Below are 16959 nucleotides of genomic sequence, written 5' to 3'. Positions count from 1 at the left end.
CTGTGACTCCAGCACACTGGGGAGGCAGGAAGAGGTGGGCTCTGGGAACTCAGCGGGCAGCCAACCACACTGCAACAGTGAGCTCCAGGTTCAGCGAGAGACCCAACGCCTCACAAATAAGAACTCAATAGAGGAAGGTGCCTAGCATCGACTTCCGGTTTCCACAGTGACAGGCGTTTGTATTCCATTCCCGTGCACCTGCACGTACATGTGTGCATGACCCCAACCTCTGCACACGAAAGAAAAACGAAAGGAGGAAAAAGTGAAAACAGAAAACATAAGGCGGAATTCAACCACTGTATCTTTCCTAAGCTGACCTGTTAACTTGGCCCCGACTTTTTAAGCTTTGGGACAAGGCTGCTTCTCGTCCTGAAGATTGGTAACTAACTGTAGGGCACGTGGAGGCCCTGGGGAAGGCACCCAGGCGGGTGCACCCACCTCCTTCAAACTCTGTCTGGCAGTTCCCCGAGGTCTCATTCAAGCTCTCCTCCTCATTGATAATGATGTTCTCGATGTCCTTCATCGTCAAGTGATCCCGGAAGGCGTGGTACAGGATGTGCTTCAGCTCCTCCAAAGTGACTCTTTGCATGTCAAACTGTGGAGACAAAGAACAGGAAGAGGGCTCTGAAAACAGGGGTGTGAGCTCAGCTGGGCTTGCTGTCAGCCTGCCCAAAAGCTCCTTAAGAAACCGAGTTTCAGGATACCAGATGAGCAGTCCCCGTCGTCCGTCTCCCCCCCCCCCCTCCCCCCAGCTCTGAGCATATGCGTGCTCTTATTGGGGACAAAGTGAGTGAAATATATCCTCCTTGATTTAGGACAGAAAGAGTAAAAAGCCACTTGCTAGTTGGATTGATCATCAACCAGCCATCTGCTGTCAACCCTCCACATTTCATGTCCTATAGCATGGTGCCATACTTTAGACAGTGCATGTTTCCAAAGTCCTATCATCTTGCAAGAAACCAGTCATTTTCATCTCGTGTTTCCACTTTGGACAATGCATATGTTTCAGTTTTTTTTTCTTTCATCATTTCCGAAGGAACTAGCAATTCCAATTTTGCTTCGAGTGTGAACTTATACATGTCTGCTGTGGGTTGAATGCGGTCTCCCTCCCCACCATCCCTCCAATAGTTATCGTATTGGAAGCCTCGTGCTGTTACGGTATTGAGATGGAGGAAACTTTCAGAAGCAGGACACAGGGCTAGAGAGATTGCTCTGTGGTTAAGAACACTTTCTGTTTGTCCAGAGGACCTGAGCTTGGTTCCCCATGTCTATGTTGGGCAGCTCACAACTGCCTGCAACTCCAGCCAAAGAGGATCAGACTCTCTCTTCTGGTCTCCGAGAGCACATGCACACACATGGTACACATACATATATTCAGGACCACATACATACACAGATAATAAATACATATTATTATTTGTAATAATAATTATAATTGTTATAATAAATAAAAATTATTCAGGAGACTGAAGATGTTGCTCCAGAAGGGTGTGTCAGTTCCAAGACAGGGCTTAGTTTTCTAGCTCTCTCTCTCTCTCTCTCTCTTTCTCTCTCTCTCTCTCTCTCTCTCTGTGTGTGTGTGTGTGTGTGTGTGTGTGTGTGTCTGTGCTCACATGTGCATGGATGCACACATGTGAGTTTGTGTATGTGTGCGCACACGTGCATATATGCATGGGTGCACACACATGTGGAGGCCTGACGTTGATGTCTGGAATCATCCTCCATTGCTTTTCCACCTAACTCACTGAGGCAGGATCTCTCAGTCAAACTCAGAGCTTGCCCACAGGACTAGTCCCTCTAGCCAGCTCACTAGATGCCCTGTCTCCACATTCCCAAGTCAGAGTTACAGGTGGGTCACCATGGCAACTGAGCATTTCCATGGGTTCTGGGGTTCTGAACGCTGGCCTTCACACTTACATGGCAAGTGCTTTAACCACTGAGCCATCCTCCCAGCCCCACGAGTGCAACTGTTGTAAAGCCTGTCCTCGTGTCATCTTCTGACTTCCTGTCTTACCATGTGATCTCTCCTGCCATTGTGATGGGATCTACCTGAAGGCCTTCATCAGGGCCAAGTGAGAGGCAGTACCATGCTCTTCCCTTTCCAAAACTCGGGCCTGTATCCATCAGTCAGTCTCTCCTCCACAGAAGGGATTTTACCACAGTGATGGAAGATGACTAATATGGTATGTAACATGAATCTTAACAGGTCTTATTAATAAAAACAAACCTGGAGCCAGGTATTGGGGTGAACACTGAAAGATCAGAGAAGCAGAACAAGCCACAGCTAACCTCACCTCGACAACTTCTCAGCTGATCCTGTTTCCTTAGACTGAAAGCCTCTGAGTCCTCATCTGAAATGAATCTCAGCTCAACTGCTGCTAAAAGCCTAAAACCTTAACCATGCTCTAGTTCCTGGTACTCAAACATATACCTTTCTGCTTTCTGCCATCACTTCCTGGGATTAAAGGTGTGAGTCACCACGCCTGGCTGTTTCCAGTGTGGCTTTGAACTCACAGAGATCCAGATGGATCTCTGCCTGCCAAGTGATAGGATTAAAGGCATGAGTGCCACCATTTTCTGGCCTCTATGTCTAACTAGCGGCTGTTCTGTTCTCTGACCCCAGATAAGTTTATTAGTGTTCACAATATATTGGGGGACACAATATCACCACAATGGTAGATTTATTATTTTTCTCATTCCTAAGGAAGCATCAGTGAGCTCACACTTAAAACGATACAGTCCGCCAAGGTGGGGAAGACATGGCTGCTTCGGGAACTGGGGGCAGCCTGTCACATTGCATCGGGAAGCAGAGAGACGAATGCAGGAGCTCATCATCTTTTCCCATTGTATTCAGTCCACGACCTCAGCCCGTGGGATGTAAGGTGGATTTACCTCCATCAGCTAACGGAAACTTCCTCACAGACATGCTCCAGGGGCGTGTGTGTGTTCTGTGTGATTCTAGGTCCTATCAAGCTGACGGTCAAGGTTAACCATCACACCAAGGGAGAACACGGAAACCCATGACTGAAAGGAGTCCACACAGATACTTCTGAAAGCCAAATCCTGGGCATTTTTCTCTCCTTCCTGTCTTTTCAAGCATTTTAGACGTTTGCACCTCATTCTCGGAAATTAAATTGAGCTACTGAAACTTGCTGGGAAAATGGAGATGATTCAAGTCGGAAGCCCGGTATGAGTCAGAGCAAAAGATGGGCATTCATATATGGGCTGTGTTGTCTGCACTGTAGCTTAATGGCCCTGAGAGTGACTTTGTCACAAAGCTAGGTACAGTGTCCCTTCACATTGGATAAACGAGGAGTGTAACCCATGTGCAGGAATAAGGCACAAAGAACGCAAAGGAGAATGACTCTGATATAAAATGGGGATCCTGGCCTAGTTAGGTTTAACTGTCAACTTGACATAGCCTAGAGTCACCTGAGAAGGGAGTCTCAGTGGAGGGATGGTCCAGATCAGATGGGCCTGTGGGCACGTCTGTGGGGATTGTCTTGATTGTTAATTGATGATGATGATGATGATGATGATGATGATGATGGTGATGGTGATGATGGTGATGATGATGGTGATGTGGTGCGCGCGCGCGCGTGCGCGCGCACGTGTGCAGAATGCTGTAGGTGGTACCATTCCATGGCTAGGTAGCCCTGGGCTCTATAAGAAAGCTAGTTAAGCCCGAGCCCGTGAGTAAGCCAGGAGGTAGCACTCCTCCATGACTTCTGCTTCCAGATTCCTGCCCTGACTCCTCAGTGAGTGACAGTGACCTGGAAGTATAAGCCAGATTAACCCTTTCCTATCCAAGGTGCTTTTGGTCAGAGTGTTTTTATCAGGGCAACACAATAAAGTCAGAACAGATCCTCTGCCATGGTCAGAGATGAATAGTGTTGACTTCAAATAGATTTCTTCAGGGGGAAAAAGTGAGTCACTGCTACTTGGAAGACCAATAACAAGAGATGGAGTGCTGCCTGGAAAAATACTATACCACTTTAAGAGCTTTCTACCATTCAGAAACTAGGTAAAAGGATTGGCTAGAGGCTAGGAAATAGAGATATAGGTTCCCTGCCTCCAGTGTTTTGGCTGTTTGAGCCTTTCTTTTTTTTTTTGACAAGGTTTCTCTGTATAGCCCTGGCTGTCCTGGACCAGGCTGGCCTTGAACTCACAGAGATCTGCCTGCCTCTACCTCCCCCGTGCTGGGGTTATCATCATTAGAATATACTGTGACAAGCTGGACAGTGATGACACATACCTTTAATCCCGGCACTGGGGAGGCAGAGGCAGGCAGAACTCTGTGAGTTCGAGGACAGCCAGGGCTGCAGAGAAAAACCCTGTCTAGAAAAAAAAAACACAAAACAAAACAAACAAAATATACTGTGGCTTTGTAGATCAAATGTCCCCAGTGGCAATGGGTAGAAGACTTGGTCCCAGGCTGCTGGTGATGTTGAGAACAGCCTGGATCACGAAGGTGCTGATTGCATCACTGGATTTATCCATTAATGAGTCCACAGCTGAATGGGCCATTAGGAGGTGGGTCCTGCTTGGTAGGTCACTTTCAAGACCTTAGACTCTCCTCCATGTGTTTGTCTTTCTGTTTCTTTTTTTTTCTTTCAGTCTCTGTGCGCCCCCACCCTCTCTCCATCTTCCCATCTCCATCTCTGTTCCTTGTGTGTCTGTATTTACCTTTGTTTCTCTCTGTCTCTGACTCTGTCTCTCCTCTGTCTCTTCTCTCTTTCTCCTGGCCATCACGAGGTGAGCAATTTTCATCTACCGTTCTCCTCCAGCTTCACCTCAAGCTCATATTGACAGACTCAGGGGACCGTGGACCAAAACATCTTTAACCTTAAGCTCAGATAGAACCTCCTGTTCACAACAGTGTCCCTTGACTGTTTTGTCACAGTGACCCACCACTGTCTAACACAGGGTGCTAACACCTAACCAACCTAGTTGAACAACTCCCCATATGTCGTTTATTGTCAGGGTACCACTCCTCTCTTGAAGTTTTGAAAGAAATCACTATAAAATGGGAACCTGGCACCAATAGGTATTTCTCCCATGATGACCCACCAACCCAGCTTTCATATTTTTCCTGAGTTACTTTTAGAATTTTATACTATTTTTGGAGAACTATCCACAAGCGTTTCATTATTTTTAGCATGCAATTATGCACAGTAGACCCACATTTTAAAATTTCTCTCAAGACTGACTATACCGTAGTGGCTGTGGATGTGGCACAGTTGGTAGAGTCCTTACCTAGCATACACAAAGCCCTGGGTTCTATTTCAGCACTACATAAATCGTGGGTGGTGGCCTATGCCCGTAATACCAGCACTGGGGAGGAAAGGCAGGAGGATCAGAAGTTCAAAGTCATCCTTGGCTACATAGCAAGTTTGAGGCAACATGAGACCCTCTTTAACAAAAATTCCACTTATGCCCTATCTCTCATGATTTCATGTATTTCTCTTTTCTAGTTTTGAGGTAATTGTGTTCTGTTTAGTGGACCACAGAGAATGTGGTCCTTACACATGCATTCTTTGGATATCTAAGACATTTTCCATTATATTACAATCTCTACAAAGCTAACTTATACTAATTTATTTATCTTTACTAATTATATTATGTGGCCACAAAATTATAATCTTTCTTTCCGACGCTCTTATTTTTATTTACATGATTTGTCAAAAACTGTAACATTTTATAGTCTGTGAAAAGAAATGTCTGGCCACTAATTATTCTTATAGTCATAATACTGTTTTCAATGAGTTTGTCCTTAGTATAAAAACATTTAGTCTTTAATGAAATGAACAGCTATGGAGGATGACACTGAGGGAGAGAAACAGGTGTAATCAAGTCACAGCAGATTCTGCTCACAAGACAATTTAAATTCAGATTGGTACACGCTGTGGCAAGAACGGATTGGTAACCCACAGAAAGTCAGGAGTGTATCACAGGTTTCTTGAAAATATGTATGGAATGGAAGACCCAAAGCAAATACTCAGAGGGAGATAGCTCAGCCCATAAAGGGCTTGATGTACAAGTATGAGGACCTGAATTTGATCCCCCAAACTTTCGTTAAAAAAAAAAAAAAAAGGACATGGTGCTTTATTGTCCACTTGATACAAACTAGAGAAACAGTCTTAATTGAGGAATTGTCTAGATCAGGGTATGTCTGTGGGGTTGACACAAACTAGAGAAACAGTCTTAATTGAGGAATTGTCTAGATCAGGGTATGTCTGTGGGGCTTGTCTTGGTTGTTGGCTGATGTGGGAGGACCCAGCCCACTGTGGGTGGCACCATACCCTAGGCAAGGGGTCCTGAACTGTACAAGAGAGGAGAAAGCAAGCACCCAAGCATCCACACATTTACTTCTCTGGGTATGATAAGACTGCCTGTGTTACATTCCTAACACTGTGGTTTCCCCTAAATGACAGAATGTAACCTGGAATTATGAGCTAAAATAATCTCTCTCCCCCATAAGTTGCCTTTTGTCCAGTTATTTTATCACAGCGACAGACATTAAAATGGGACAGTTGAACACAATGGTACGTGTAATCCAAGCACTGGTGAGGAAGAGGGTAGAGACAGGAGGATATCTAAGACTTGCTGGTCTTGCTGAGCTTCAAGGCTTTCAGTGAGAAAGCCTTTCTCAAAAACAAACAAACAAAAAACAAAACAACCCAAGGTGGGTGGTGTTCCTGAGGAAGGACAGGAGAGGTGATCCTCTGACCTCCCATACACACAGGCAAGAAAGCAAGGAGAGAAAGGGGGGAGGGAGAGGAGAAGAGAGGAGAGGAGAGGAGAGAAGAGGAGAGGAGAGAAGAAACGAGAAGAGATGAGACGAGAAGAGACTTCCAGATATGTTAAGATGGGTTGTACCCTATTTATCTTTCACTGTCTACTTGACACATCTAGAGTCCTCTGATCACCTGAGAGAAAAGCCTTGCTGGAGGAATTATCTGATCAGATCGGTCTGTGGGCATGTCTATAGGGGAGGGACTGTCTTGATTCTTAGTTGATGGAGACCCCAGCCCACTGTGGCTGACACCATTCCCTGGACTGATGCTCCTGGGCTGTATACAAAGCAGTTAGCTGAGCATGAGCCTTTGAGCAAGCCAGTAAGCAGCATCCTCCATGGTTCCTGCCTCCAGTCCTGAGTTCCTGCCCTGATTTTCCTCAGTGACGGATTATGACCTGCAAGTATACACTAAAATAAACCTTTTCCTCCTGTAAGTTACTTTGTCTGAGTATTTTCTTTTCTTTTCTTTTTTTTATCACAGCAATAGAAAGCACATGAGAACAAACTGGGATCAAGATGAGAAAAAGGGATGGTAAGAGTGGGCATCCCAAGACTCAGTGGTGCAAAAGTCTTTGCATAGTGAGGGAGACCCACTCCCTCTTATTCCTCCAGGGTACTCTTGAGCAGGGAGAAATGAGGAATTTGTAGATAGAAGGATATATATAGAGAGACAATTAGAAACATAGGATAGCCTCGGGAGGGCCTGGGTCCAAACCCACCAGCCCCTTCTGGCTCTACTAAAGGGCTTTTTAAAGGAATTTCAAGGGGTAGAACAAAAGACCTCCCCCTCCCATCACAGCCAAGTGTAGACCATCCCAGATACCTGTTGACCATGCATGTGGTCAATCCATCCCCTAATACAGCCCTGCTGTGTAAAGCAAGCTCAAATCTCACTAGGAAACTTTTGTGGACTCCCAAAGCATAGTCACTGACTGGTCTAACCTGGGTCCAAGTATCCCCCAAAGGCGCCTACATTAAAGCTGTGGTCTACTGTCTGTGGCATTATTGGGAGGTGTTGGGATATTGTAAGAGGTAGAGTCTAGAGGTCCTCTGGTTACTTCAGGGGGATTACAGTCACTTTAAGAGGATTGCAGGACTCCAGGCTCTTCCCCCGACCTTTTTTCATGATTATGGGTGGGCACTTTGTACCACTACATATTCCCCACCATGATCAGCTGATCTCCCCTCAACCACAAAGTACTAAAAGACATTACACTAAGAGGCCATTGGAGATGGACCCCACCTCCTGTGTCCATTCTCTTGGTGACACTAAAAAGGTTAACATCATACTTGCTTCTACTTAGGATTTAAATTACCATATAAAAAGGTAGCAGAGTCTGGGCTTTGGTGAGGTCCAGTAGGACAAAACAACTTCTTTCTGTTCAAAAGAATGAGATCTGGATGCTGGGGAAAGGCTCAGCTGTTAATCATGTACACACTACACTTACACAGCACCCCTGTGAGGAGGCTCACAACTGCCTATAACTCCAGCTGCCAGGGATTTGATGCCCTCTTCTGTCCTCTGCTGGTACTGCACTCAAGTGCATACACATACACACAACTAAAAATAAAAATAAGTATTAATTTAAAAAAAAAATGAAATCTACTTCTGACCCTGACTAGAGTCTTTATTTTGAAGCTATCCAAATTGTTACACGCTAACTGTATCCTTTCTTTTGTTTTTGATTTTTTTTTTTCGAGACAGGGTTTCTCTGTGGAGCTTTTGTGCCTTTCCTGGAACTTACTCTGTAGTCCAGGCTGGCCTCGAACTCACAGAGATCCACCTGGCTCTGCCTCCCAAGTGCTGGGATTAAAGGCATGTGCCACCACTGCCCGGCACTGTATCCTTTCTTAAGAGTCAATCCAAGCAGGGTGATGGTAACACATGCCTTTAATCCCAGTACTTGGGAGGCAGAGGCAGGCAGATCTCTGTGAGTTCGAGGCCAGCCTGGTCTACAGAGTGAGTTCCAGGGCAGCCAAGGCTGTTACACAGAAATACCCTGTCTTGAAACACCAAAAATAAAATAAAATTAAAAAAGAAAAACCTGTCAATCACCTGGCCAGGAGTCCATCATCAAGGAAAGATGGTTCCCCTGAAGCCATGCTAAGGAAATGAGATGAATAATTATCCCCTTAGTGAGACTTAGCATCCCAGAGTCCTTCCTCCACACAGTTGCTCTCAGAGCATCCTGTAGCAGCGTGCTTGGCCTACGTTTTGAGATCACTTAGAAAAGTGTAACTTTCCCTTTTTTTCCTTTGAAGATATTAGTATCATCATTTTTGTGTGTGTGTGTGTGTGTGTGTGTGTGTGTGTGTGTGTGTACACATATCACATGTTGCATGGGTACCCACAGAATCCAGAAGAGGGCATTAGGTCTCCCGTGGCTTGAGTTACAGGTGGTTGTGAGGTGCCCAGCGTGGGTGCCGGGAAACAAACCAGTTTGTTTCTGTAAAAGCTGCCAGTGTTCTCGACCACTGGGCCATCTCTCCAGCTCCCCCGCTCCCCTTTCTTCTCTCTCTTTTGCTTTCAGGTAATGACCAACGCCTGGTCATGCTTTCCTGCACACCCTCAGCTCTCATTCTCTGTCTCTGACTTAGAGAGAGGCGACAAGTTAAACTTCGGGTGTGTTCCCTGGAGCACCCGGCGTGACAGTCCCCGCATAACAACCAGGAGATGGAGTGTAGACCTGACAGGCTAATGATACGGATTTGGAAGTCATTTGTGTTAGGTTGACAATAAAAGTCGCCTGAAGGATGACAGCCCCAGAGAAGAGTGTATGGTGCAGGAAGACACCTGGAAAGGCATTTAAAGGTCACCAAGGTCAACAGGTGAGCAACCTCCACCACAGAATGTTCAGGATGTGTCTTTGATACAAAACACAATATCTAAATGTTTCTTGAAATGTCTTAGGCTTTTTGCCAAATTCGACTCTGACCTCGGTACGGTACGGCATGCTGTTTTCTTTCTGTGTGATTTTGTTACAGTCAAGCTAGCCTGCTCAACATGTTCCAGGCAGTGGCACAAAAGTAGATGGTACCTGAAGAGCGACACCTAAGGTTGTCCCTCTTCTGGCTCCGATCATAGCTGTGTGTTCTACAGGCATAGATCTAGAAAGCGGAACAGCGTTCCTGTAAAAGTATTCGGATCTGGGTGTGGCTGCAACTCAGTTAGTAGAGTGCTTGCCTAGCATGCGTGGAATCCTTGGTTCTATCCCTAGTACCACGTAAACCAGGTTTCCTGTCACCCAACTGTAATGCCAGGCCCTGGGATGGTCAGAAATTCAAGGTCACCCTTAGTTACACATGAGTCTGAGGCCAGCCTGGGTGACGTGGGATCTTATCTACTTGGGACACGGGACTCAGATTATTCCAGCTGGATCTAATCTGAAACCACAGTCTAGCTTCCAGAGTACCAGAAGGTATTATGCAAGTTGCTAAGGGAGGGGAGCAGTTAAAAGTCCTATCCAGCTGAGACACCTAGGAACCACCACAATGACCAGCATGGCAACAGATCCACCAAGGGGCAATGGTGGCTCTCACATGCTGGTGGTAACCAACAGTTGCCTAAGTGGACTTAGGGCCCACTCAATAGGAGGGGAATTATGCCTGGTACTAGAAACCTAGTCTACTAACCAGGGCTAGTGAGTTCACGGATCTTAGAAGATAATCTACTACTGCCTCATTGCTAGACTGGTATAGTTCCTGAATACACTCTAAAGCGTATCCTTATACCCACCGATAAGTGTAGCTACCACCCCTCATCAAAGAAGCCTCTTTATAGCAAATGGAGAGCATCACAGAAAACCACAACTAGGCACACTGCAGAGATCAGTGGATTGTGGGGATCCCAGCCCCGATGGATGCATCTGCAACACAGCTCCTGCATGTATGGCACAAGGAACATCTTGGGAGAGGGGCATGAAAGACTGTAAGAGCCAGGATATGAGGAAGTCTGCTGTGTCTTTCTCTCTGCATAGACAAGACCTGAACAATAGTAATATCAAGATGCATGCTAATGTGAAATCTGGGAAATCTCATGGGGTCTTGACATTAGACAAACTGCAGGCAACTACTTGTGATGATATTTTATTTGTGCTAAAATATGGTGATATTTTATTTGTGCTTTAATAAAGCTTGCCTGGAGATCAGGGGAAAGGCCAGCCATTTTAAGTAAACAAGAAGTCAGGCAGCACACGCCCTTAATCCTGTCACTTATCAGGCAGGGTCTCTCTGTGTTTAAGGCCATACTAGGGAACAGAGCCAAGTGTGGTGACACATGCCTTTAATCCCAGTACCAACCATAGAGACCTGGAGGTCTGTACAGACAGACAGTGACAAGGAAGTGAGGTAGCTGAGCTAAGACAGCCAATGAGAGGGCAGAACAGTAAGGCAATAAAGGAGTGGGTATGACAGGAAGTAGCTCACATTTGGAAGCTGCAGAGTTGGTGAGGTAAGGTTGGCTGGTGGCTTTCCCCATTTCCCTGATCTCTCTAAGGCTTTCACCCCTATATTTGGCTCTGTGTTTTTTATTTAATAAGACCATTTAGAAATTCGTCTACAACCAATACCCAGCTAGAGAGGAAAAGTTAACCTCTCCCAGGGATGAGCCTCCTGATTGGTTATCCAATATGGAGCTGTCAGCTCTGAAACCATAACATAACCACAAAACCAAAAATGGACCCAGTAGTAGAATTTATATATTTGTCCACATAAATACACACACACACACACACACACACACACACACACACACACACACACACACACATATACATACACACATGCACACACACACACACACGAATGCATATGTAATAAAAATAGAGGAAAGGTTATCAATCTGACAGCATGGTGGGTAAGGGTGTGGGAAACAGGAGAGGCTGGAGGGAAGAAAGGGAAGGGAGGAAATGATATAATATATTTGAATTTAAAATGTAAACTACATTTTAAAAAATTAGACTTACAGTCTCTGCTTCCCAATAGTGGACACGCACACCATTTCCATATGGTAATATATGCATGCTTGGCTCCATTTTGATATCTTATTTCCTGCTTTCCAGATTTTCTGATCCTTACAGCTTCCTTTTTCTTTTTGTACAAAATGTCTGTGACTGGCTTTGTTTTGATTAAACTAGGAGACCTCTTCCTGGTTATCAGTTATATGACGTAACTAGCAATTTCTTAAGCTCAAAAGCAGAAAAAATGGAATTGCTTCTTTCTCCTCCCTGTGTGAGATGCGAAATTAAACTCCTTTCACTTCCAGACTTCCTCCTTAATGTGCCTCAGTCCCTGGGTGTAACTCGACATTCCTGGTAGCTGGGCATGGTGGTGCATGCCTTTAATCCCAGCATTCAGGAGGCTGAGGCCCAGACAGGTGGATCTCTATGAGTTTGAGGCTAGCCTGGTCTATACAACTAGTTCTAGGTCAGCCTGTTCTACATAGCAAATTCCAGAGCAGCCAGGTCTACATAGTGCCACCCTGTCTCAAAATAATGCTTCCCACCCCAAAATATACCCCGAGTGTCTTTTTGCAGAAGAATACTGATTCCGCACTGAATTTGGTGACATAGTTTATAACCACGAGCTGCTACTTCAAGATAGTGAATGGATTTCATTCCTCAGTTCCATTTTTCTGGGACTGTCCCATCTCTGGATGCATGGCTATCATGATATCATCTGTTGAGAACTTTAAAAAATAGCTGCTAATGAAGCATTTGTGCATGTCACCTCTTCCAAGACGTCTTATAATTATTTTAAAAATTCCGTTACTTCTACTAATTAAGTTAGTGAGTTAATGTGTTTGTGTGCATGCATGCACATGAGCCAGGGCGCATGTGTGGAGTTTAGAACACAACCTGGAGGAACTGGTTCTCTCCTTCATTGGTCCTGGATATGGAGCTCAGGTCACCAGGATCAATGGCATGTGACTTTACTCCCTGAGCTATTTTTCTGGCCCAAGACATTATATTTTTCACAGTATATTTAAAAATAATACTATGTTTCTGTTTTTGTTTAAAATATATGGGTGTGTTATTTACATGAATGTCAATGTATCATGTGCATGCAATACCCAGAAAGGCCAAAAGAGGGCGTCAGATCCTGGACTGGACTTAACAAACAGCAGTGCGCCACCATATGAATTCTGGGAACCAAACCTGGGTCCTCTGGGAGAGCAACCAGCGTGCTTAACCTCCAGCCATCTCTCCAGCCCCTACAATACCTTTCTTCCTCCATGCTCCAGTGATAGAAACTTTGGTTTCGTGTAACATGCTAGGATTGCACAGATGGCCCCTCCTTGATACCTGAGCCGGGAGTGTGGGTACAGCTGAGTTAGTAGAGTGCATTGTGCACACACACAAGATACACACTTAAAGAACGCTGAGCTGAGTTTTCTAGTTGCTTCTGTTTGGGGTTGGGTGGTTGACCCAAGTTTTCTTCTTGCAATATCCTTGATTCGTTTTCCAGCACCAGTAGGGATCTTTCTCCACCCTTGAAATTTAAAAACACACACGGCGTCTGTGCCACAGTTAGACATATGTTTCTGCATTAATCTTGGCTTGAGTTCAGCCAGGATTTTTCATTTTTATACCAACATTGTGTTCTGCCTCTTGCGTGCTTTCTCGCCACCATTTCGACAACTGCTTCCCCTTTGTTCTCATTTGATTTCTCCTCTGGAACACAAATTAGTCTTGATGAGCTGTCTATCCCGTGTTTCCTCATATTCCGTCTCTTCGCTAATAATTTTTGTGTCTGTGTTCTGGATGGTACATTTCTTTTTTGTTCTACCCCGCCACATAGATCATTCAGCTTCTTTTAACTGTTTATTTATATGTGTGTGTTGCACAGCGCATGCGTGAGCCCCTAGAGTCCAGAAGAGGGCATTGGGTCCCTTGGAGCAGGAGTTACAGATGGTTGTGTGCACTACCCAATGTGTGTGCTGGGAACTGAAGTCAGGTTCTTTGCCAGAGCAGTGCACGCTTTTAACCAGTGTGCTATTTCTCTAGCCCCTCTTTAAAAAAGGGTTTTATTTTATTTATTTTTATTTTTTATTTTTGTGTGCCTCCCCTCCCCGTGTATCTGTGTATGTGAGTGCAGTGCCCATGCAGGCCAAAGAGGGCACCAGAGCCCCAGGAGCTGGGTACAGAAAACTCTTTCCTGATGTGAGTGCTAAGAATTGAACTCAGGTTCTTTGAAAGAGCCATGAAGTGGCCTTTACCACAGAGCCATCTCTTGAGTCCCTCATTCTGTTTCCTTCTGGCTGAGTCAGAAACCAATTCTGTGCTTTTATTTTGGTGCTGGGCATTCTCTGGTAATTCTAGTCTGCTTCTTTCTTGCCCCAAAGTGTCACGATTTACTGCCTTATTTTTATGTTTTTCTTTCATATAATTATGTGCTGGATGAGAGAGAGAGAGAGAGAGAGAGAGAGAGAGAGAGAGAGAGAGAGAGGATGTATATGCCCACAGGCCAGAGAAGGACATCTCTTGGCACACTCTATCACTTTCTACCTTAGTCCCTCAAGGCAGGGTCTCTCACTGAACCCGGAGCTAGGCTGGCAAACCCCAGTGATCCTTCTGTCTCTATCCCCCCAATAATGCTGAGGTTACAGGTACACACGGCCATGCCCAGCTTTTTATGTGGGTGTTGGGGACTTGAACTTGGGTCCTCATGCTCTCACTGCAAGTGCCTTTATCTGCTGAGCTATCCCTGCCCTCTGTCCTTTCTCCCCTGATAAATTCCAAACGCCCTTTTATGCATCATCTTTTCAGATGAAAGTGTGAAGAGATGTCATAACAGTATCTTCTGTGATTTCCCCCTTGATTCAATTTCATTTTTCTATTAATATAGTTTGAACATTTTACTTATTATTTATTTATTATTTCTTTATGTATGGGTGTTTTGCCTGCATATGTCTGTGTACCACGGGACATGCAGTACCCACAGAAGCCAGAAGAGGGTGCTGCATCCCTTAGGACTAGAGTTACAGATGGTCGTAAGCTGCCATATGGGTACTGGGAAATGAACCCGGGTCCTCTGGAAGAGCAGCCAGTGCTCTGAGCCATCTCTTCAGCCCTCTTGATTGAATTTCCAAAGGCAAGTAATTCTTTTTCTCTAGGATGTAAGTGAGGTGTGTGTGTGTGTGTGTGTGTGTGTGTGTGTGTGTGTGTGTGTGTGTGTGTGTGTGTGTGCAGGTGTTCATATCTATGGAGACCAGAAGACAACCTTGGGTTGTTTAAGAACAGGTGTTGTTCTGCAGCCCAGGCTAGCCTGGAAATCACTCTGAAAGTCCAGGCTAGCCTCAAACTCTTGGTTTTTCTCTTTCCTCGGTCTCTCTAATGCTAGAAATACAGGCTCAGTCGCCATGCCTAGCTTGCAGGTTAGTTTTGTCTGTTTCTGTGTCAGCCTCTTCAGTTAATGAAGAGTCCTTGGAGGATATGCATCACTTCTCATTTAGTGGCTAGACTGGAGTATGTTTGTTGAATGAATACGTGTTAGTTAGCCTTCCATTTCTTCTTCCTCCCTTTCCTCCCTCTATTTCCTTCCCCTGCAAATCCATCAGGAGGCCTGGAAAAGTATCTTCTGCAAGAAGACTCCCAGTTGAGACTCACAGTGGAGAAAAGAAATTGAACTCCTGTTCTCGCTGTGAGAGGAGCCTCAGGGGGCCCTAGCTGCAGTGAAGTCCTGAATTCTGAACAAGATGAAAGCCAGGCCACTAAAAGGACAAAGCCTGAGGCTCGCCACAGGCTGCCTGTGAGGTCTTCCCCCTCCCTGACTCCCACAGAGACCAGCACTGTGGGGGACTGCATCTTCCCTGACCAGCTTTTAGGTTAATCCCCCACTGGTTCCAACTTCCACAGGTACGGAATTCACTTCACAGTGCAACTTAATTCACCTTGAAGAGTTGGGAAGAGGGGCCAAATAAGCTCTAGAATATTCTATAACCCCTGTTCTTCCCCTCTGCCTGGGTAAAAAGGTGCTATTCTACTGTTGTTGTATAGTAATAATTTCCTTCAATTGGAACACTTCCTCCAGAGAGAGGGAGGGGCTCATGAGACTCGGAAAGGAAGCAAACTTCACATGCTTGGTGCAGCTGGATTCTAGAAGGCTTATGGATTCCTAAGGGCACAGAAGCAGTGAACAGTGATGGCAGAGAAGACTGTGACCATCACATCTGCCTGGAGATGCTCCGGCCTGTTCAGCTGCCTGCAAATCCTGCAGAGAGAGCGCTCCAGGGCTTCGGCGTCACGTGTTGTCACCCACGCTGGGGCAGGCTTTTTGGTGATGTCGCTGCTTTTGAGCCATCCATGCTCCTGTAGGTCACCCCCTTATACATTCTCCCAGAGTAACCCCAGTGAACTCATCAGTTCCCCCTGTTAGATTTTGCTGGCATCATTACTCTGGTCCGTCATGAGCTCCCTATGACATTTTTTCATGTCTCCCCATGAAAAGCCTCACCTACAGCATCTACCTTGCAAGAGAAAGTACTCCCAATAAGCTAGAACATCTCTACTTGGAAGCGGACCTCTTTCCAACCCACAGCAGTAACCTGTAGTCTGGGCATACTTATAGTGCTGGGGAATCAGCTGAGTCCCACCTGCATGGCTAAGCCATCTCAGAGGTTGACCCTGGCACCACCACAACAAAAAAAAAGGACTTTAAAAAAAAAGTGAATCCTAAGCTCCAATTAGGTCATTCTATCCACATAATTTCATTCCGCAGTCTTCCCTTCATCCTTGGACACATACTGTCAGCAGTGTGGAAGTCTCCACCAGTGTCAATGTTGCTGTTCAGCCAGAAGTACAGAAAACCCCTGTATTCAGAGGAGCTTCCAGAAGTTTCCCTCACTCCAGGATTTTCCCAACAGAGCATTAAGCAACGAGCCCGAAATGAAAAGTATCATGACAGCTCTCTGAATTTATGACTCTTAAACACCTGACAGAGGCCCCTGAAGGAAGGGTTTGTTGTAGCTCATAGCCCAAGGGCACAGTCCATTAAGACATGGCAGCAAGATCTGGAGAGAGTAGAGGGACATGGGGCTGGGCTACAAAACCTTAAGTACCCCATCCCCATTCCCTGACTCATTTCCTCCAGGGAAGCACCACCTTCTAAAGGTTACACGGATTTAAAATAAATAAATAAATAAATAAATAAATAAATAAATA

At 45.4% G+C, this 16959-nt stretch overlaps 1 protein-coding gene across 2 annotated transcripts in view; it reads right to left on the bottom strand.

The window, feature by feature from the left end:
• Positions 1–16959, bottom strand: part of Caln1 (calneuron 1) — a 467294-nt gene that overhangs the window by 23439 nt on the left and 426896 nt on the right. For both annotated transcript variants that reach the window (XM_016002519.3, XM_006971342.4), the window contains one exon: positions 439–595. In XM_016002519.3, the coding sequence (XP_015858005.1) occupies positions 439–595 (157 nt within the window). The remainder of the gene's footprint in view (positions 1–438; positions 596–16959) is intronic.

The sequence above is a fragment of the Peromyscus maniculatus genome, chromosome 23 (assembly GCF_049852395.1).
Source record: "Peromyscus maniculatus bairdii isolate BWxNUB_F1_BW_parent chromosome 23, HU_Pman_BW_mat_3.1, whole genome shotgun sequence".
In the NCBI taxonomy this organism is placed as follows: Eukaryota; Metazoa; Chordata; class Mammalia; order Rodentia; family Cricetidae; genus Peromyscus; species Peromyscus maniculatus.
This window is presented reverse-complemented; position numbering and strand designations above follow the sequence as displayed.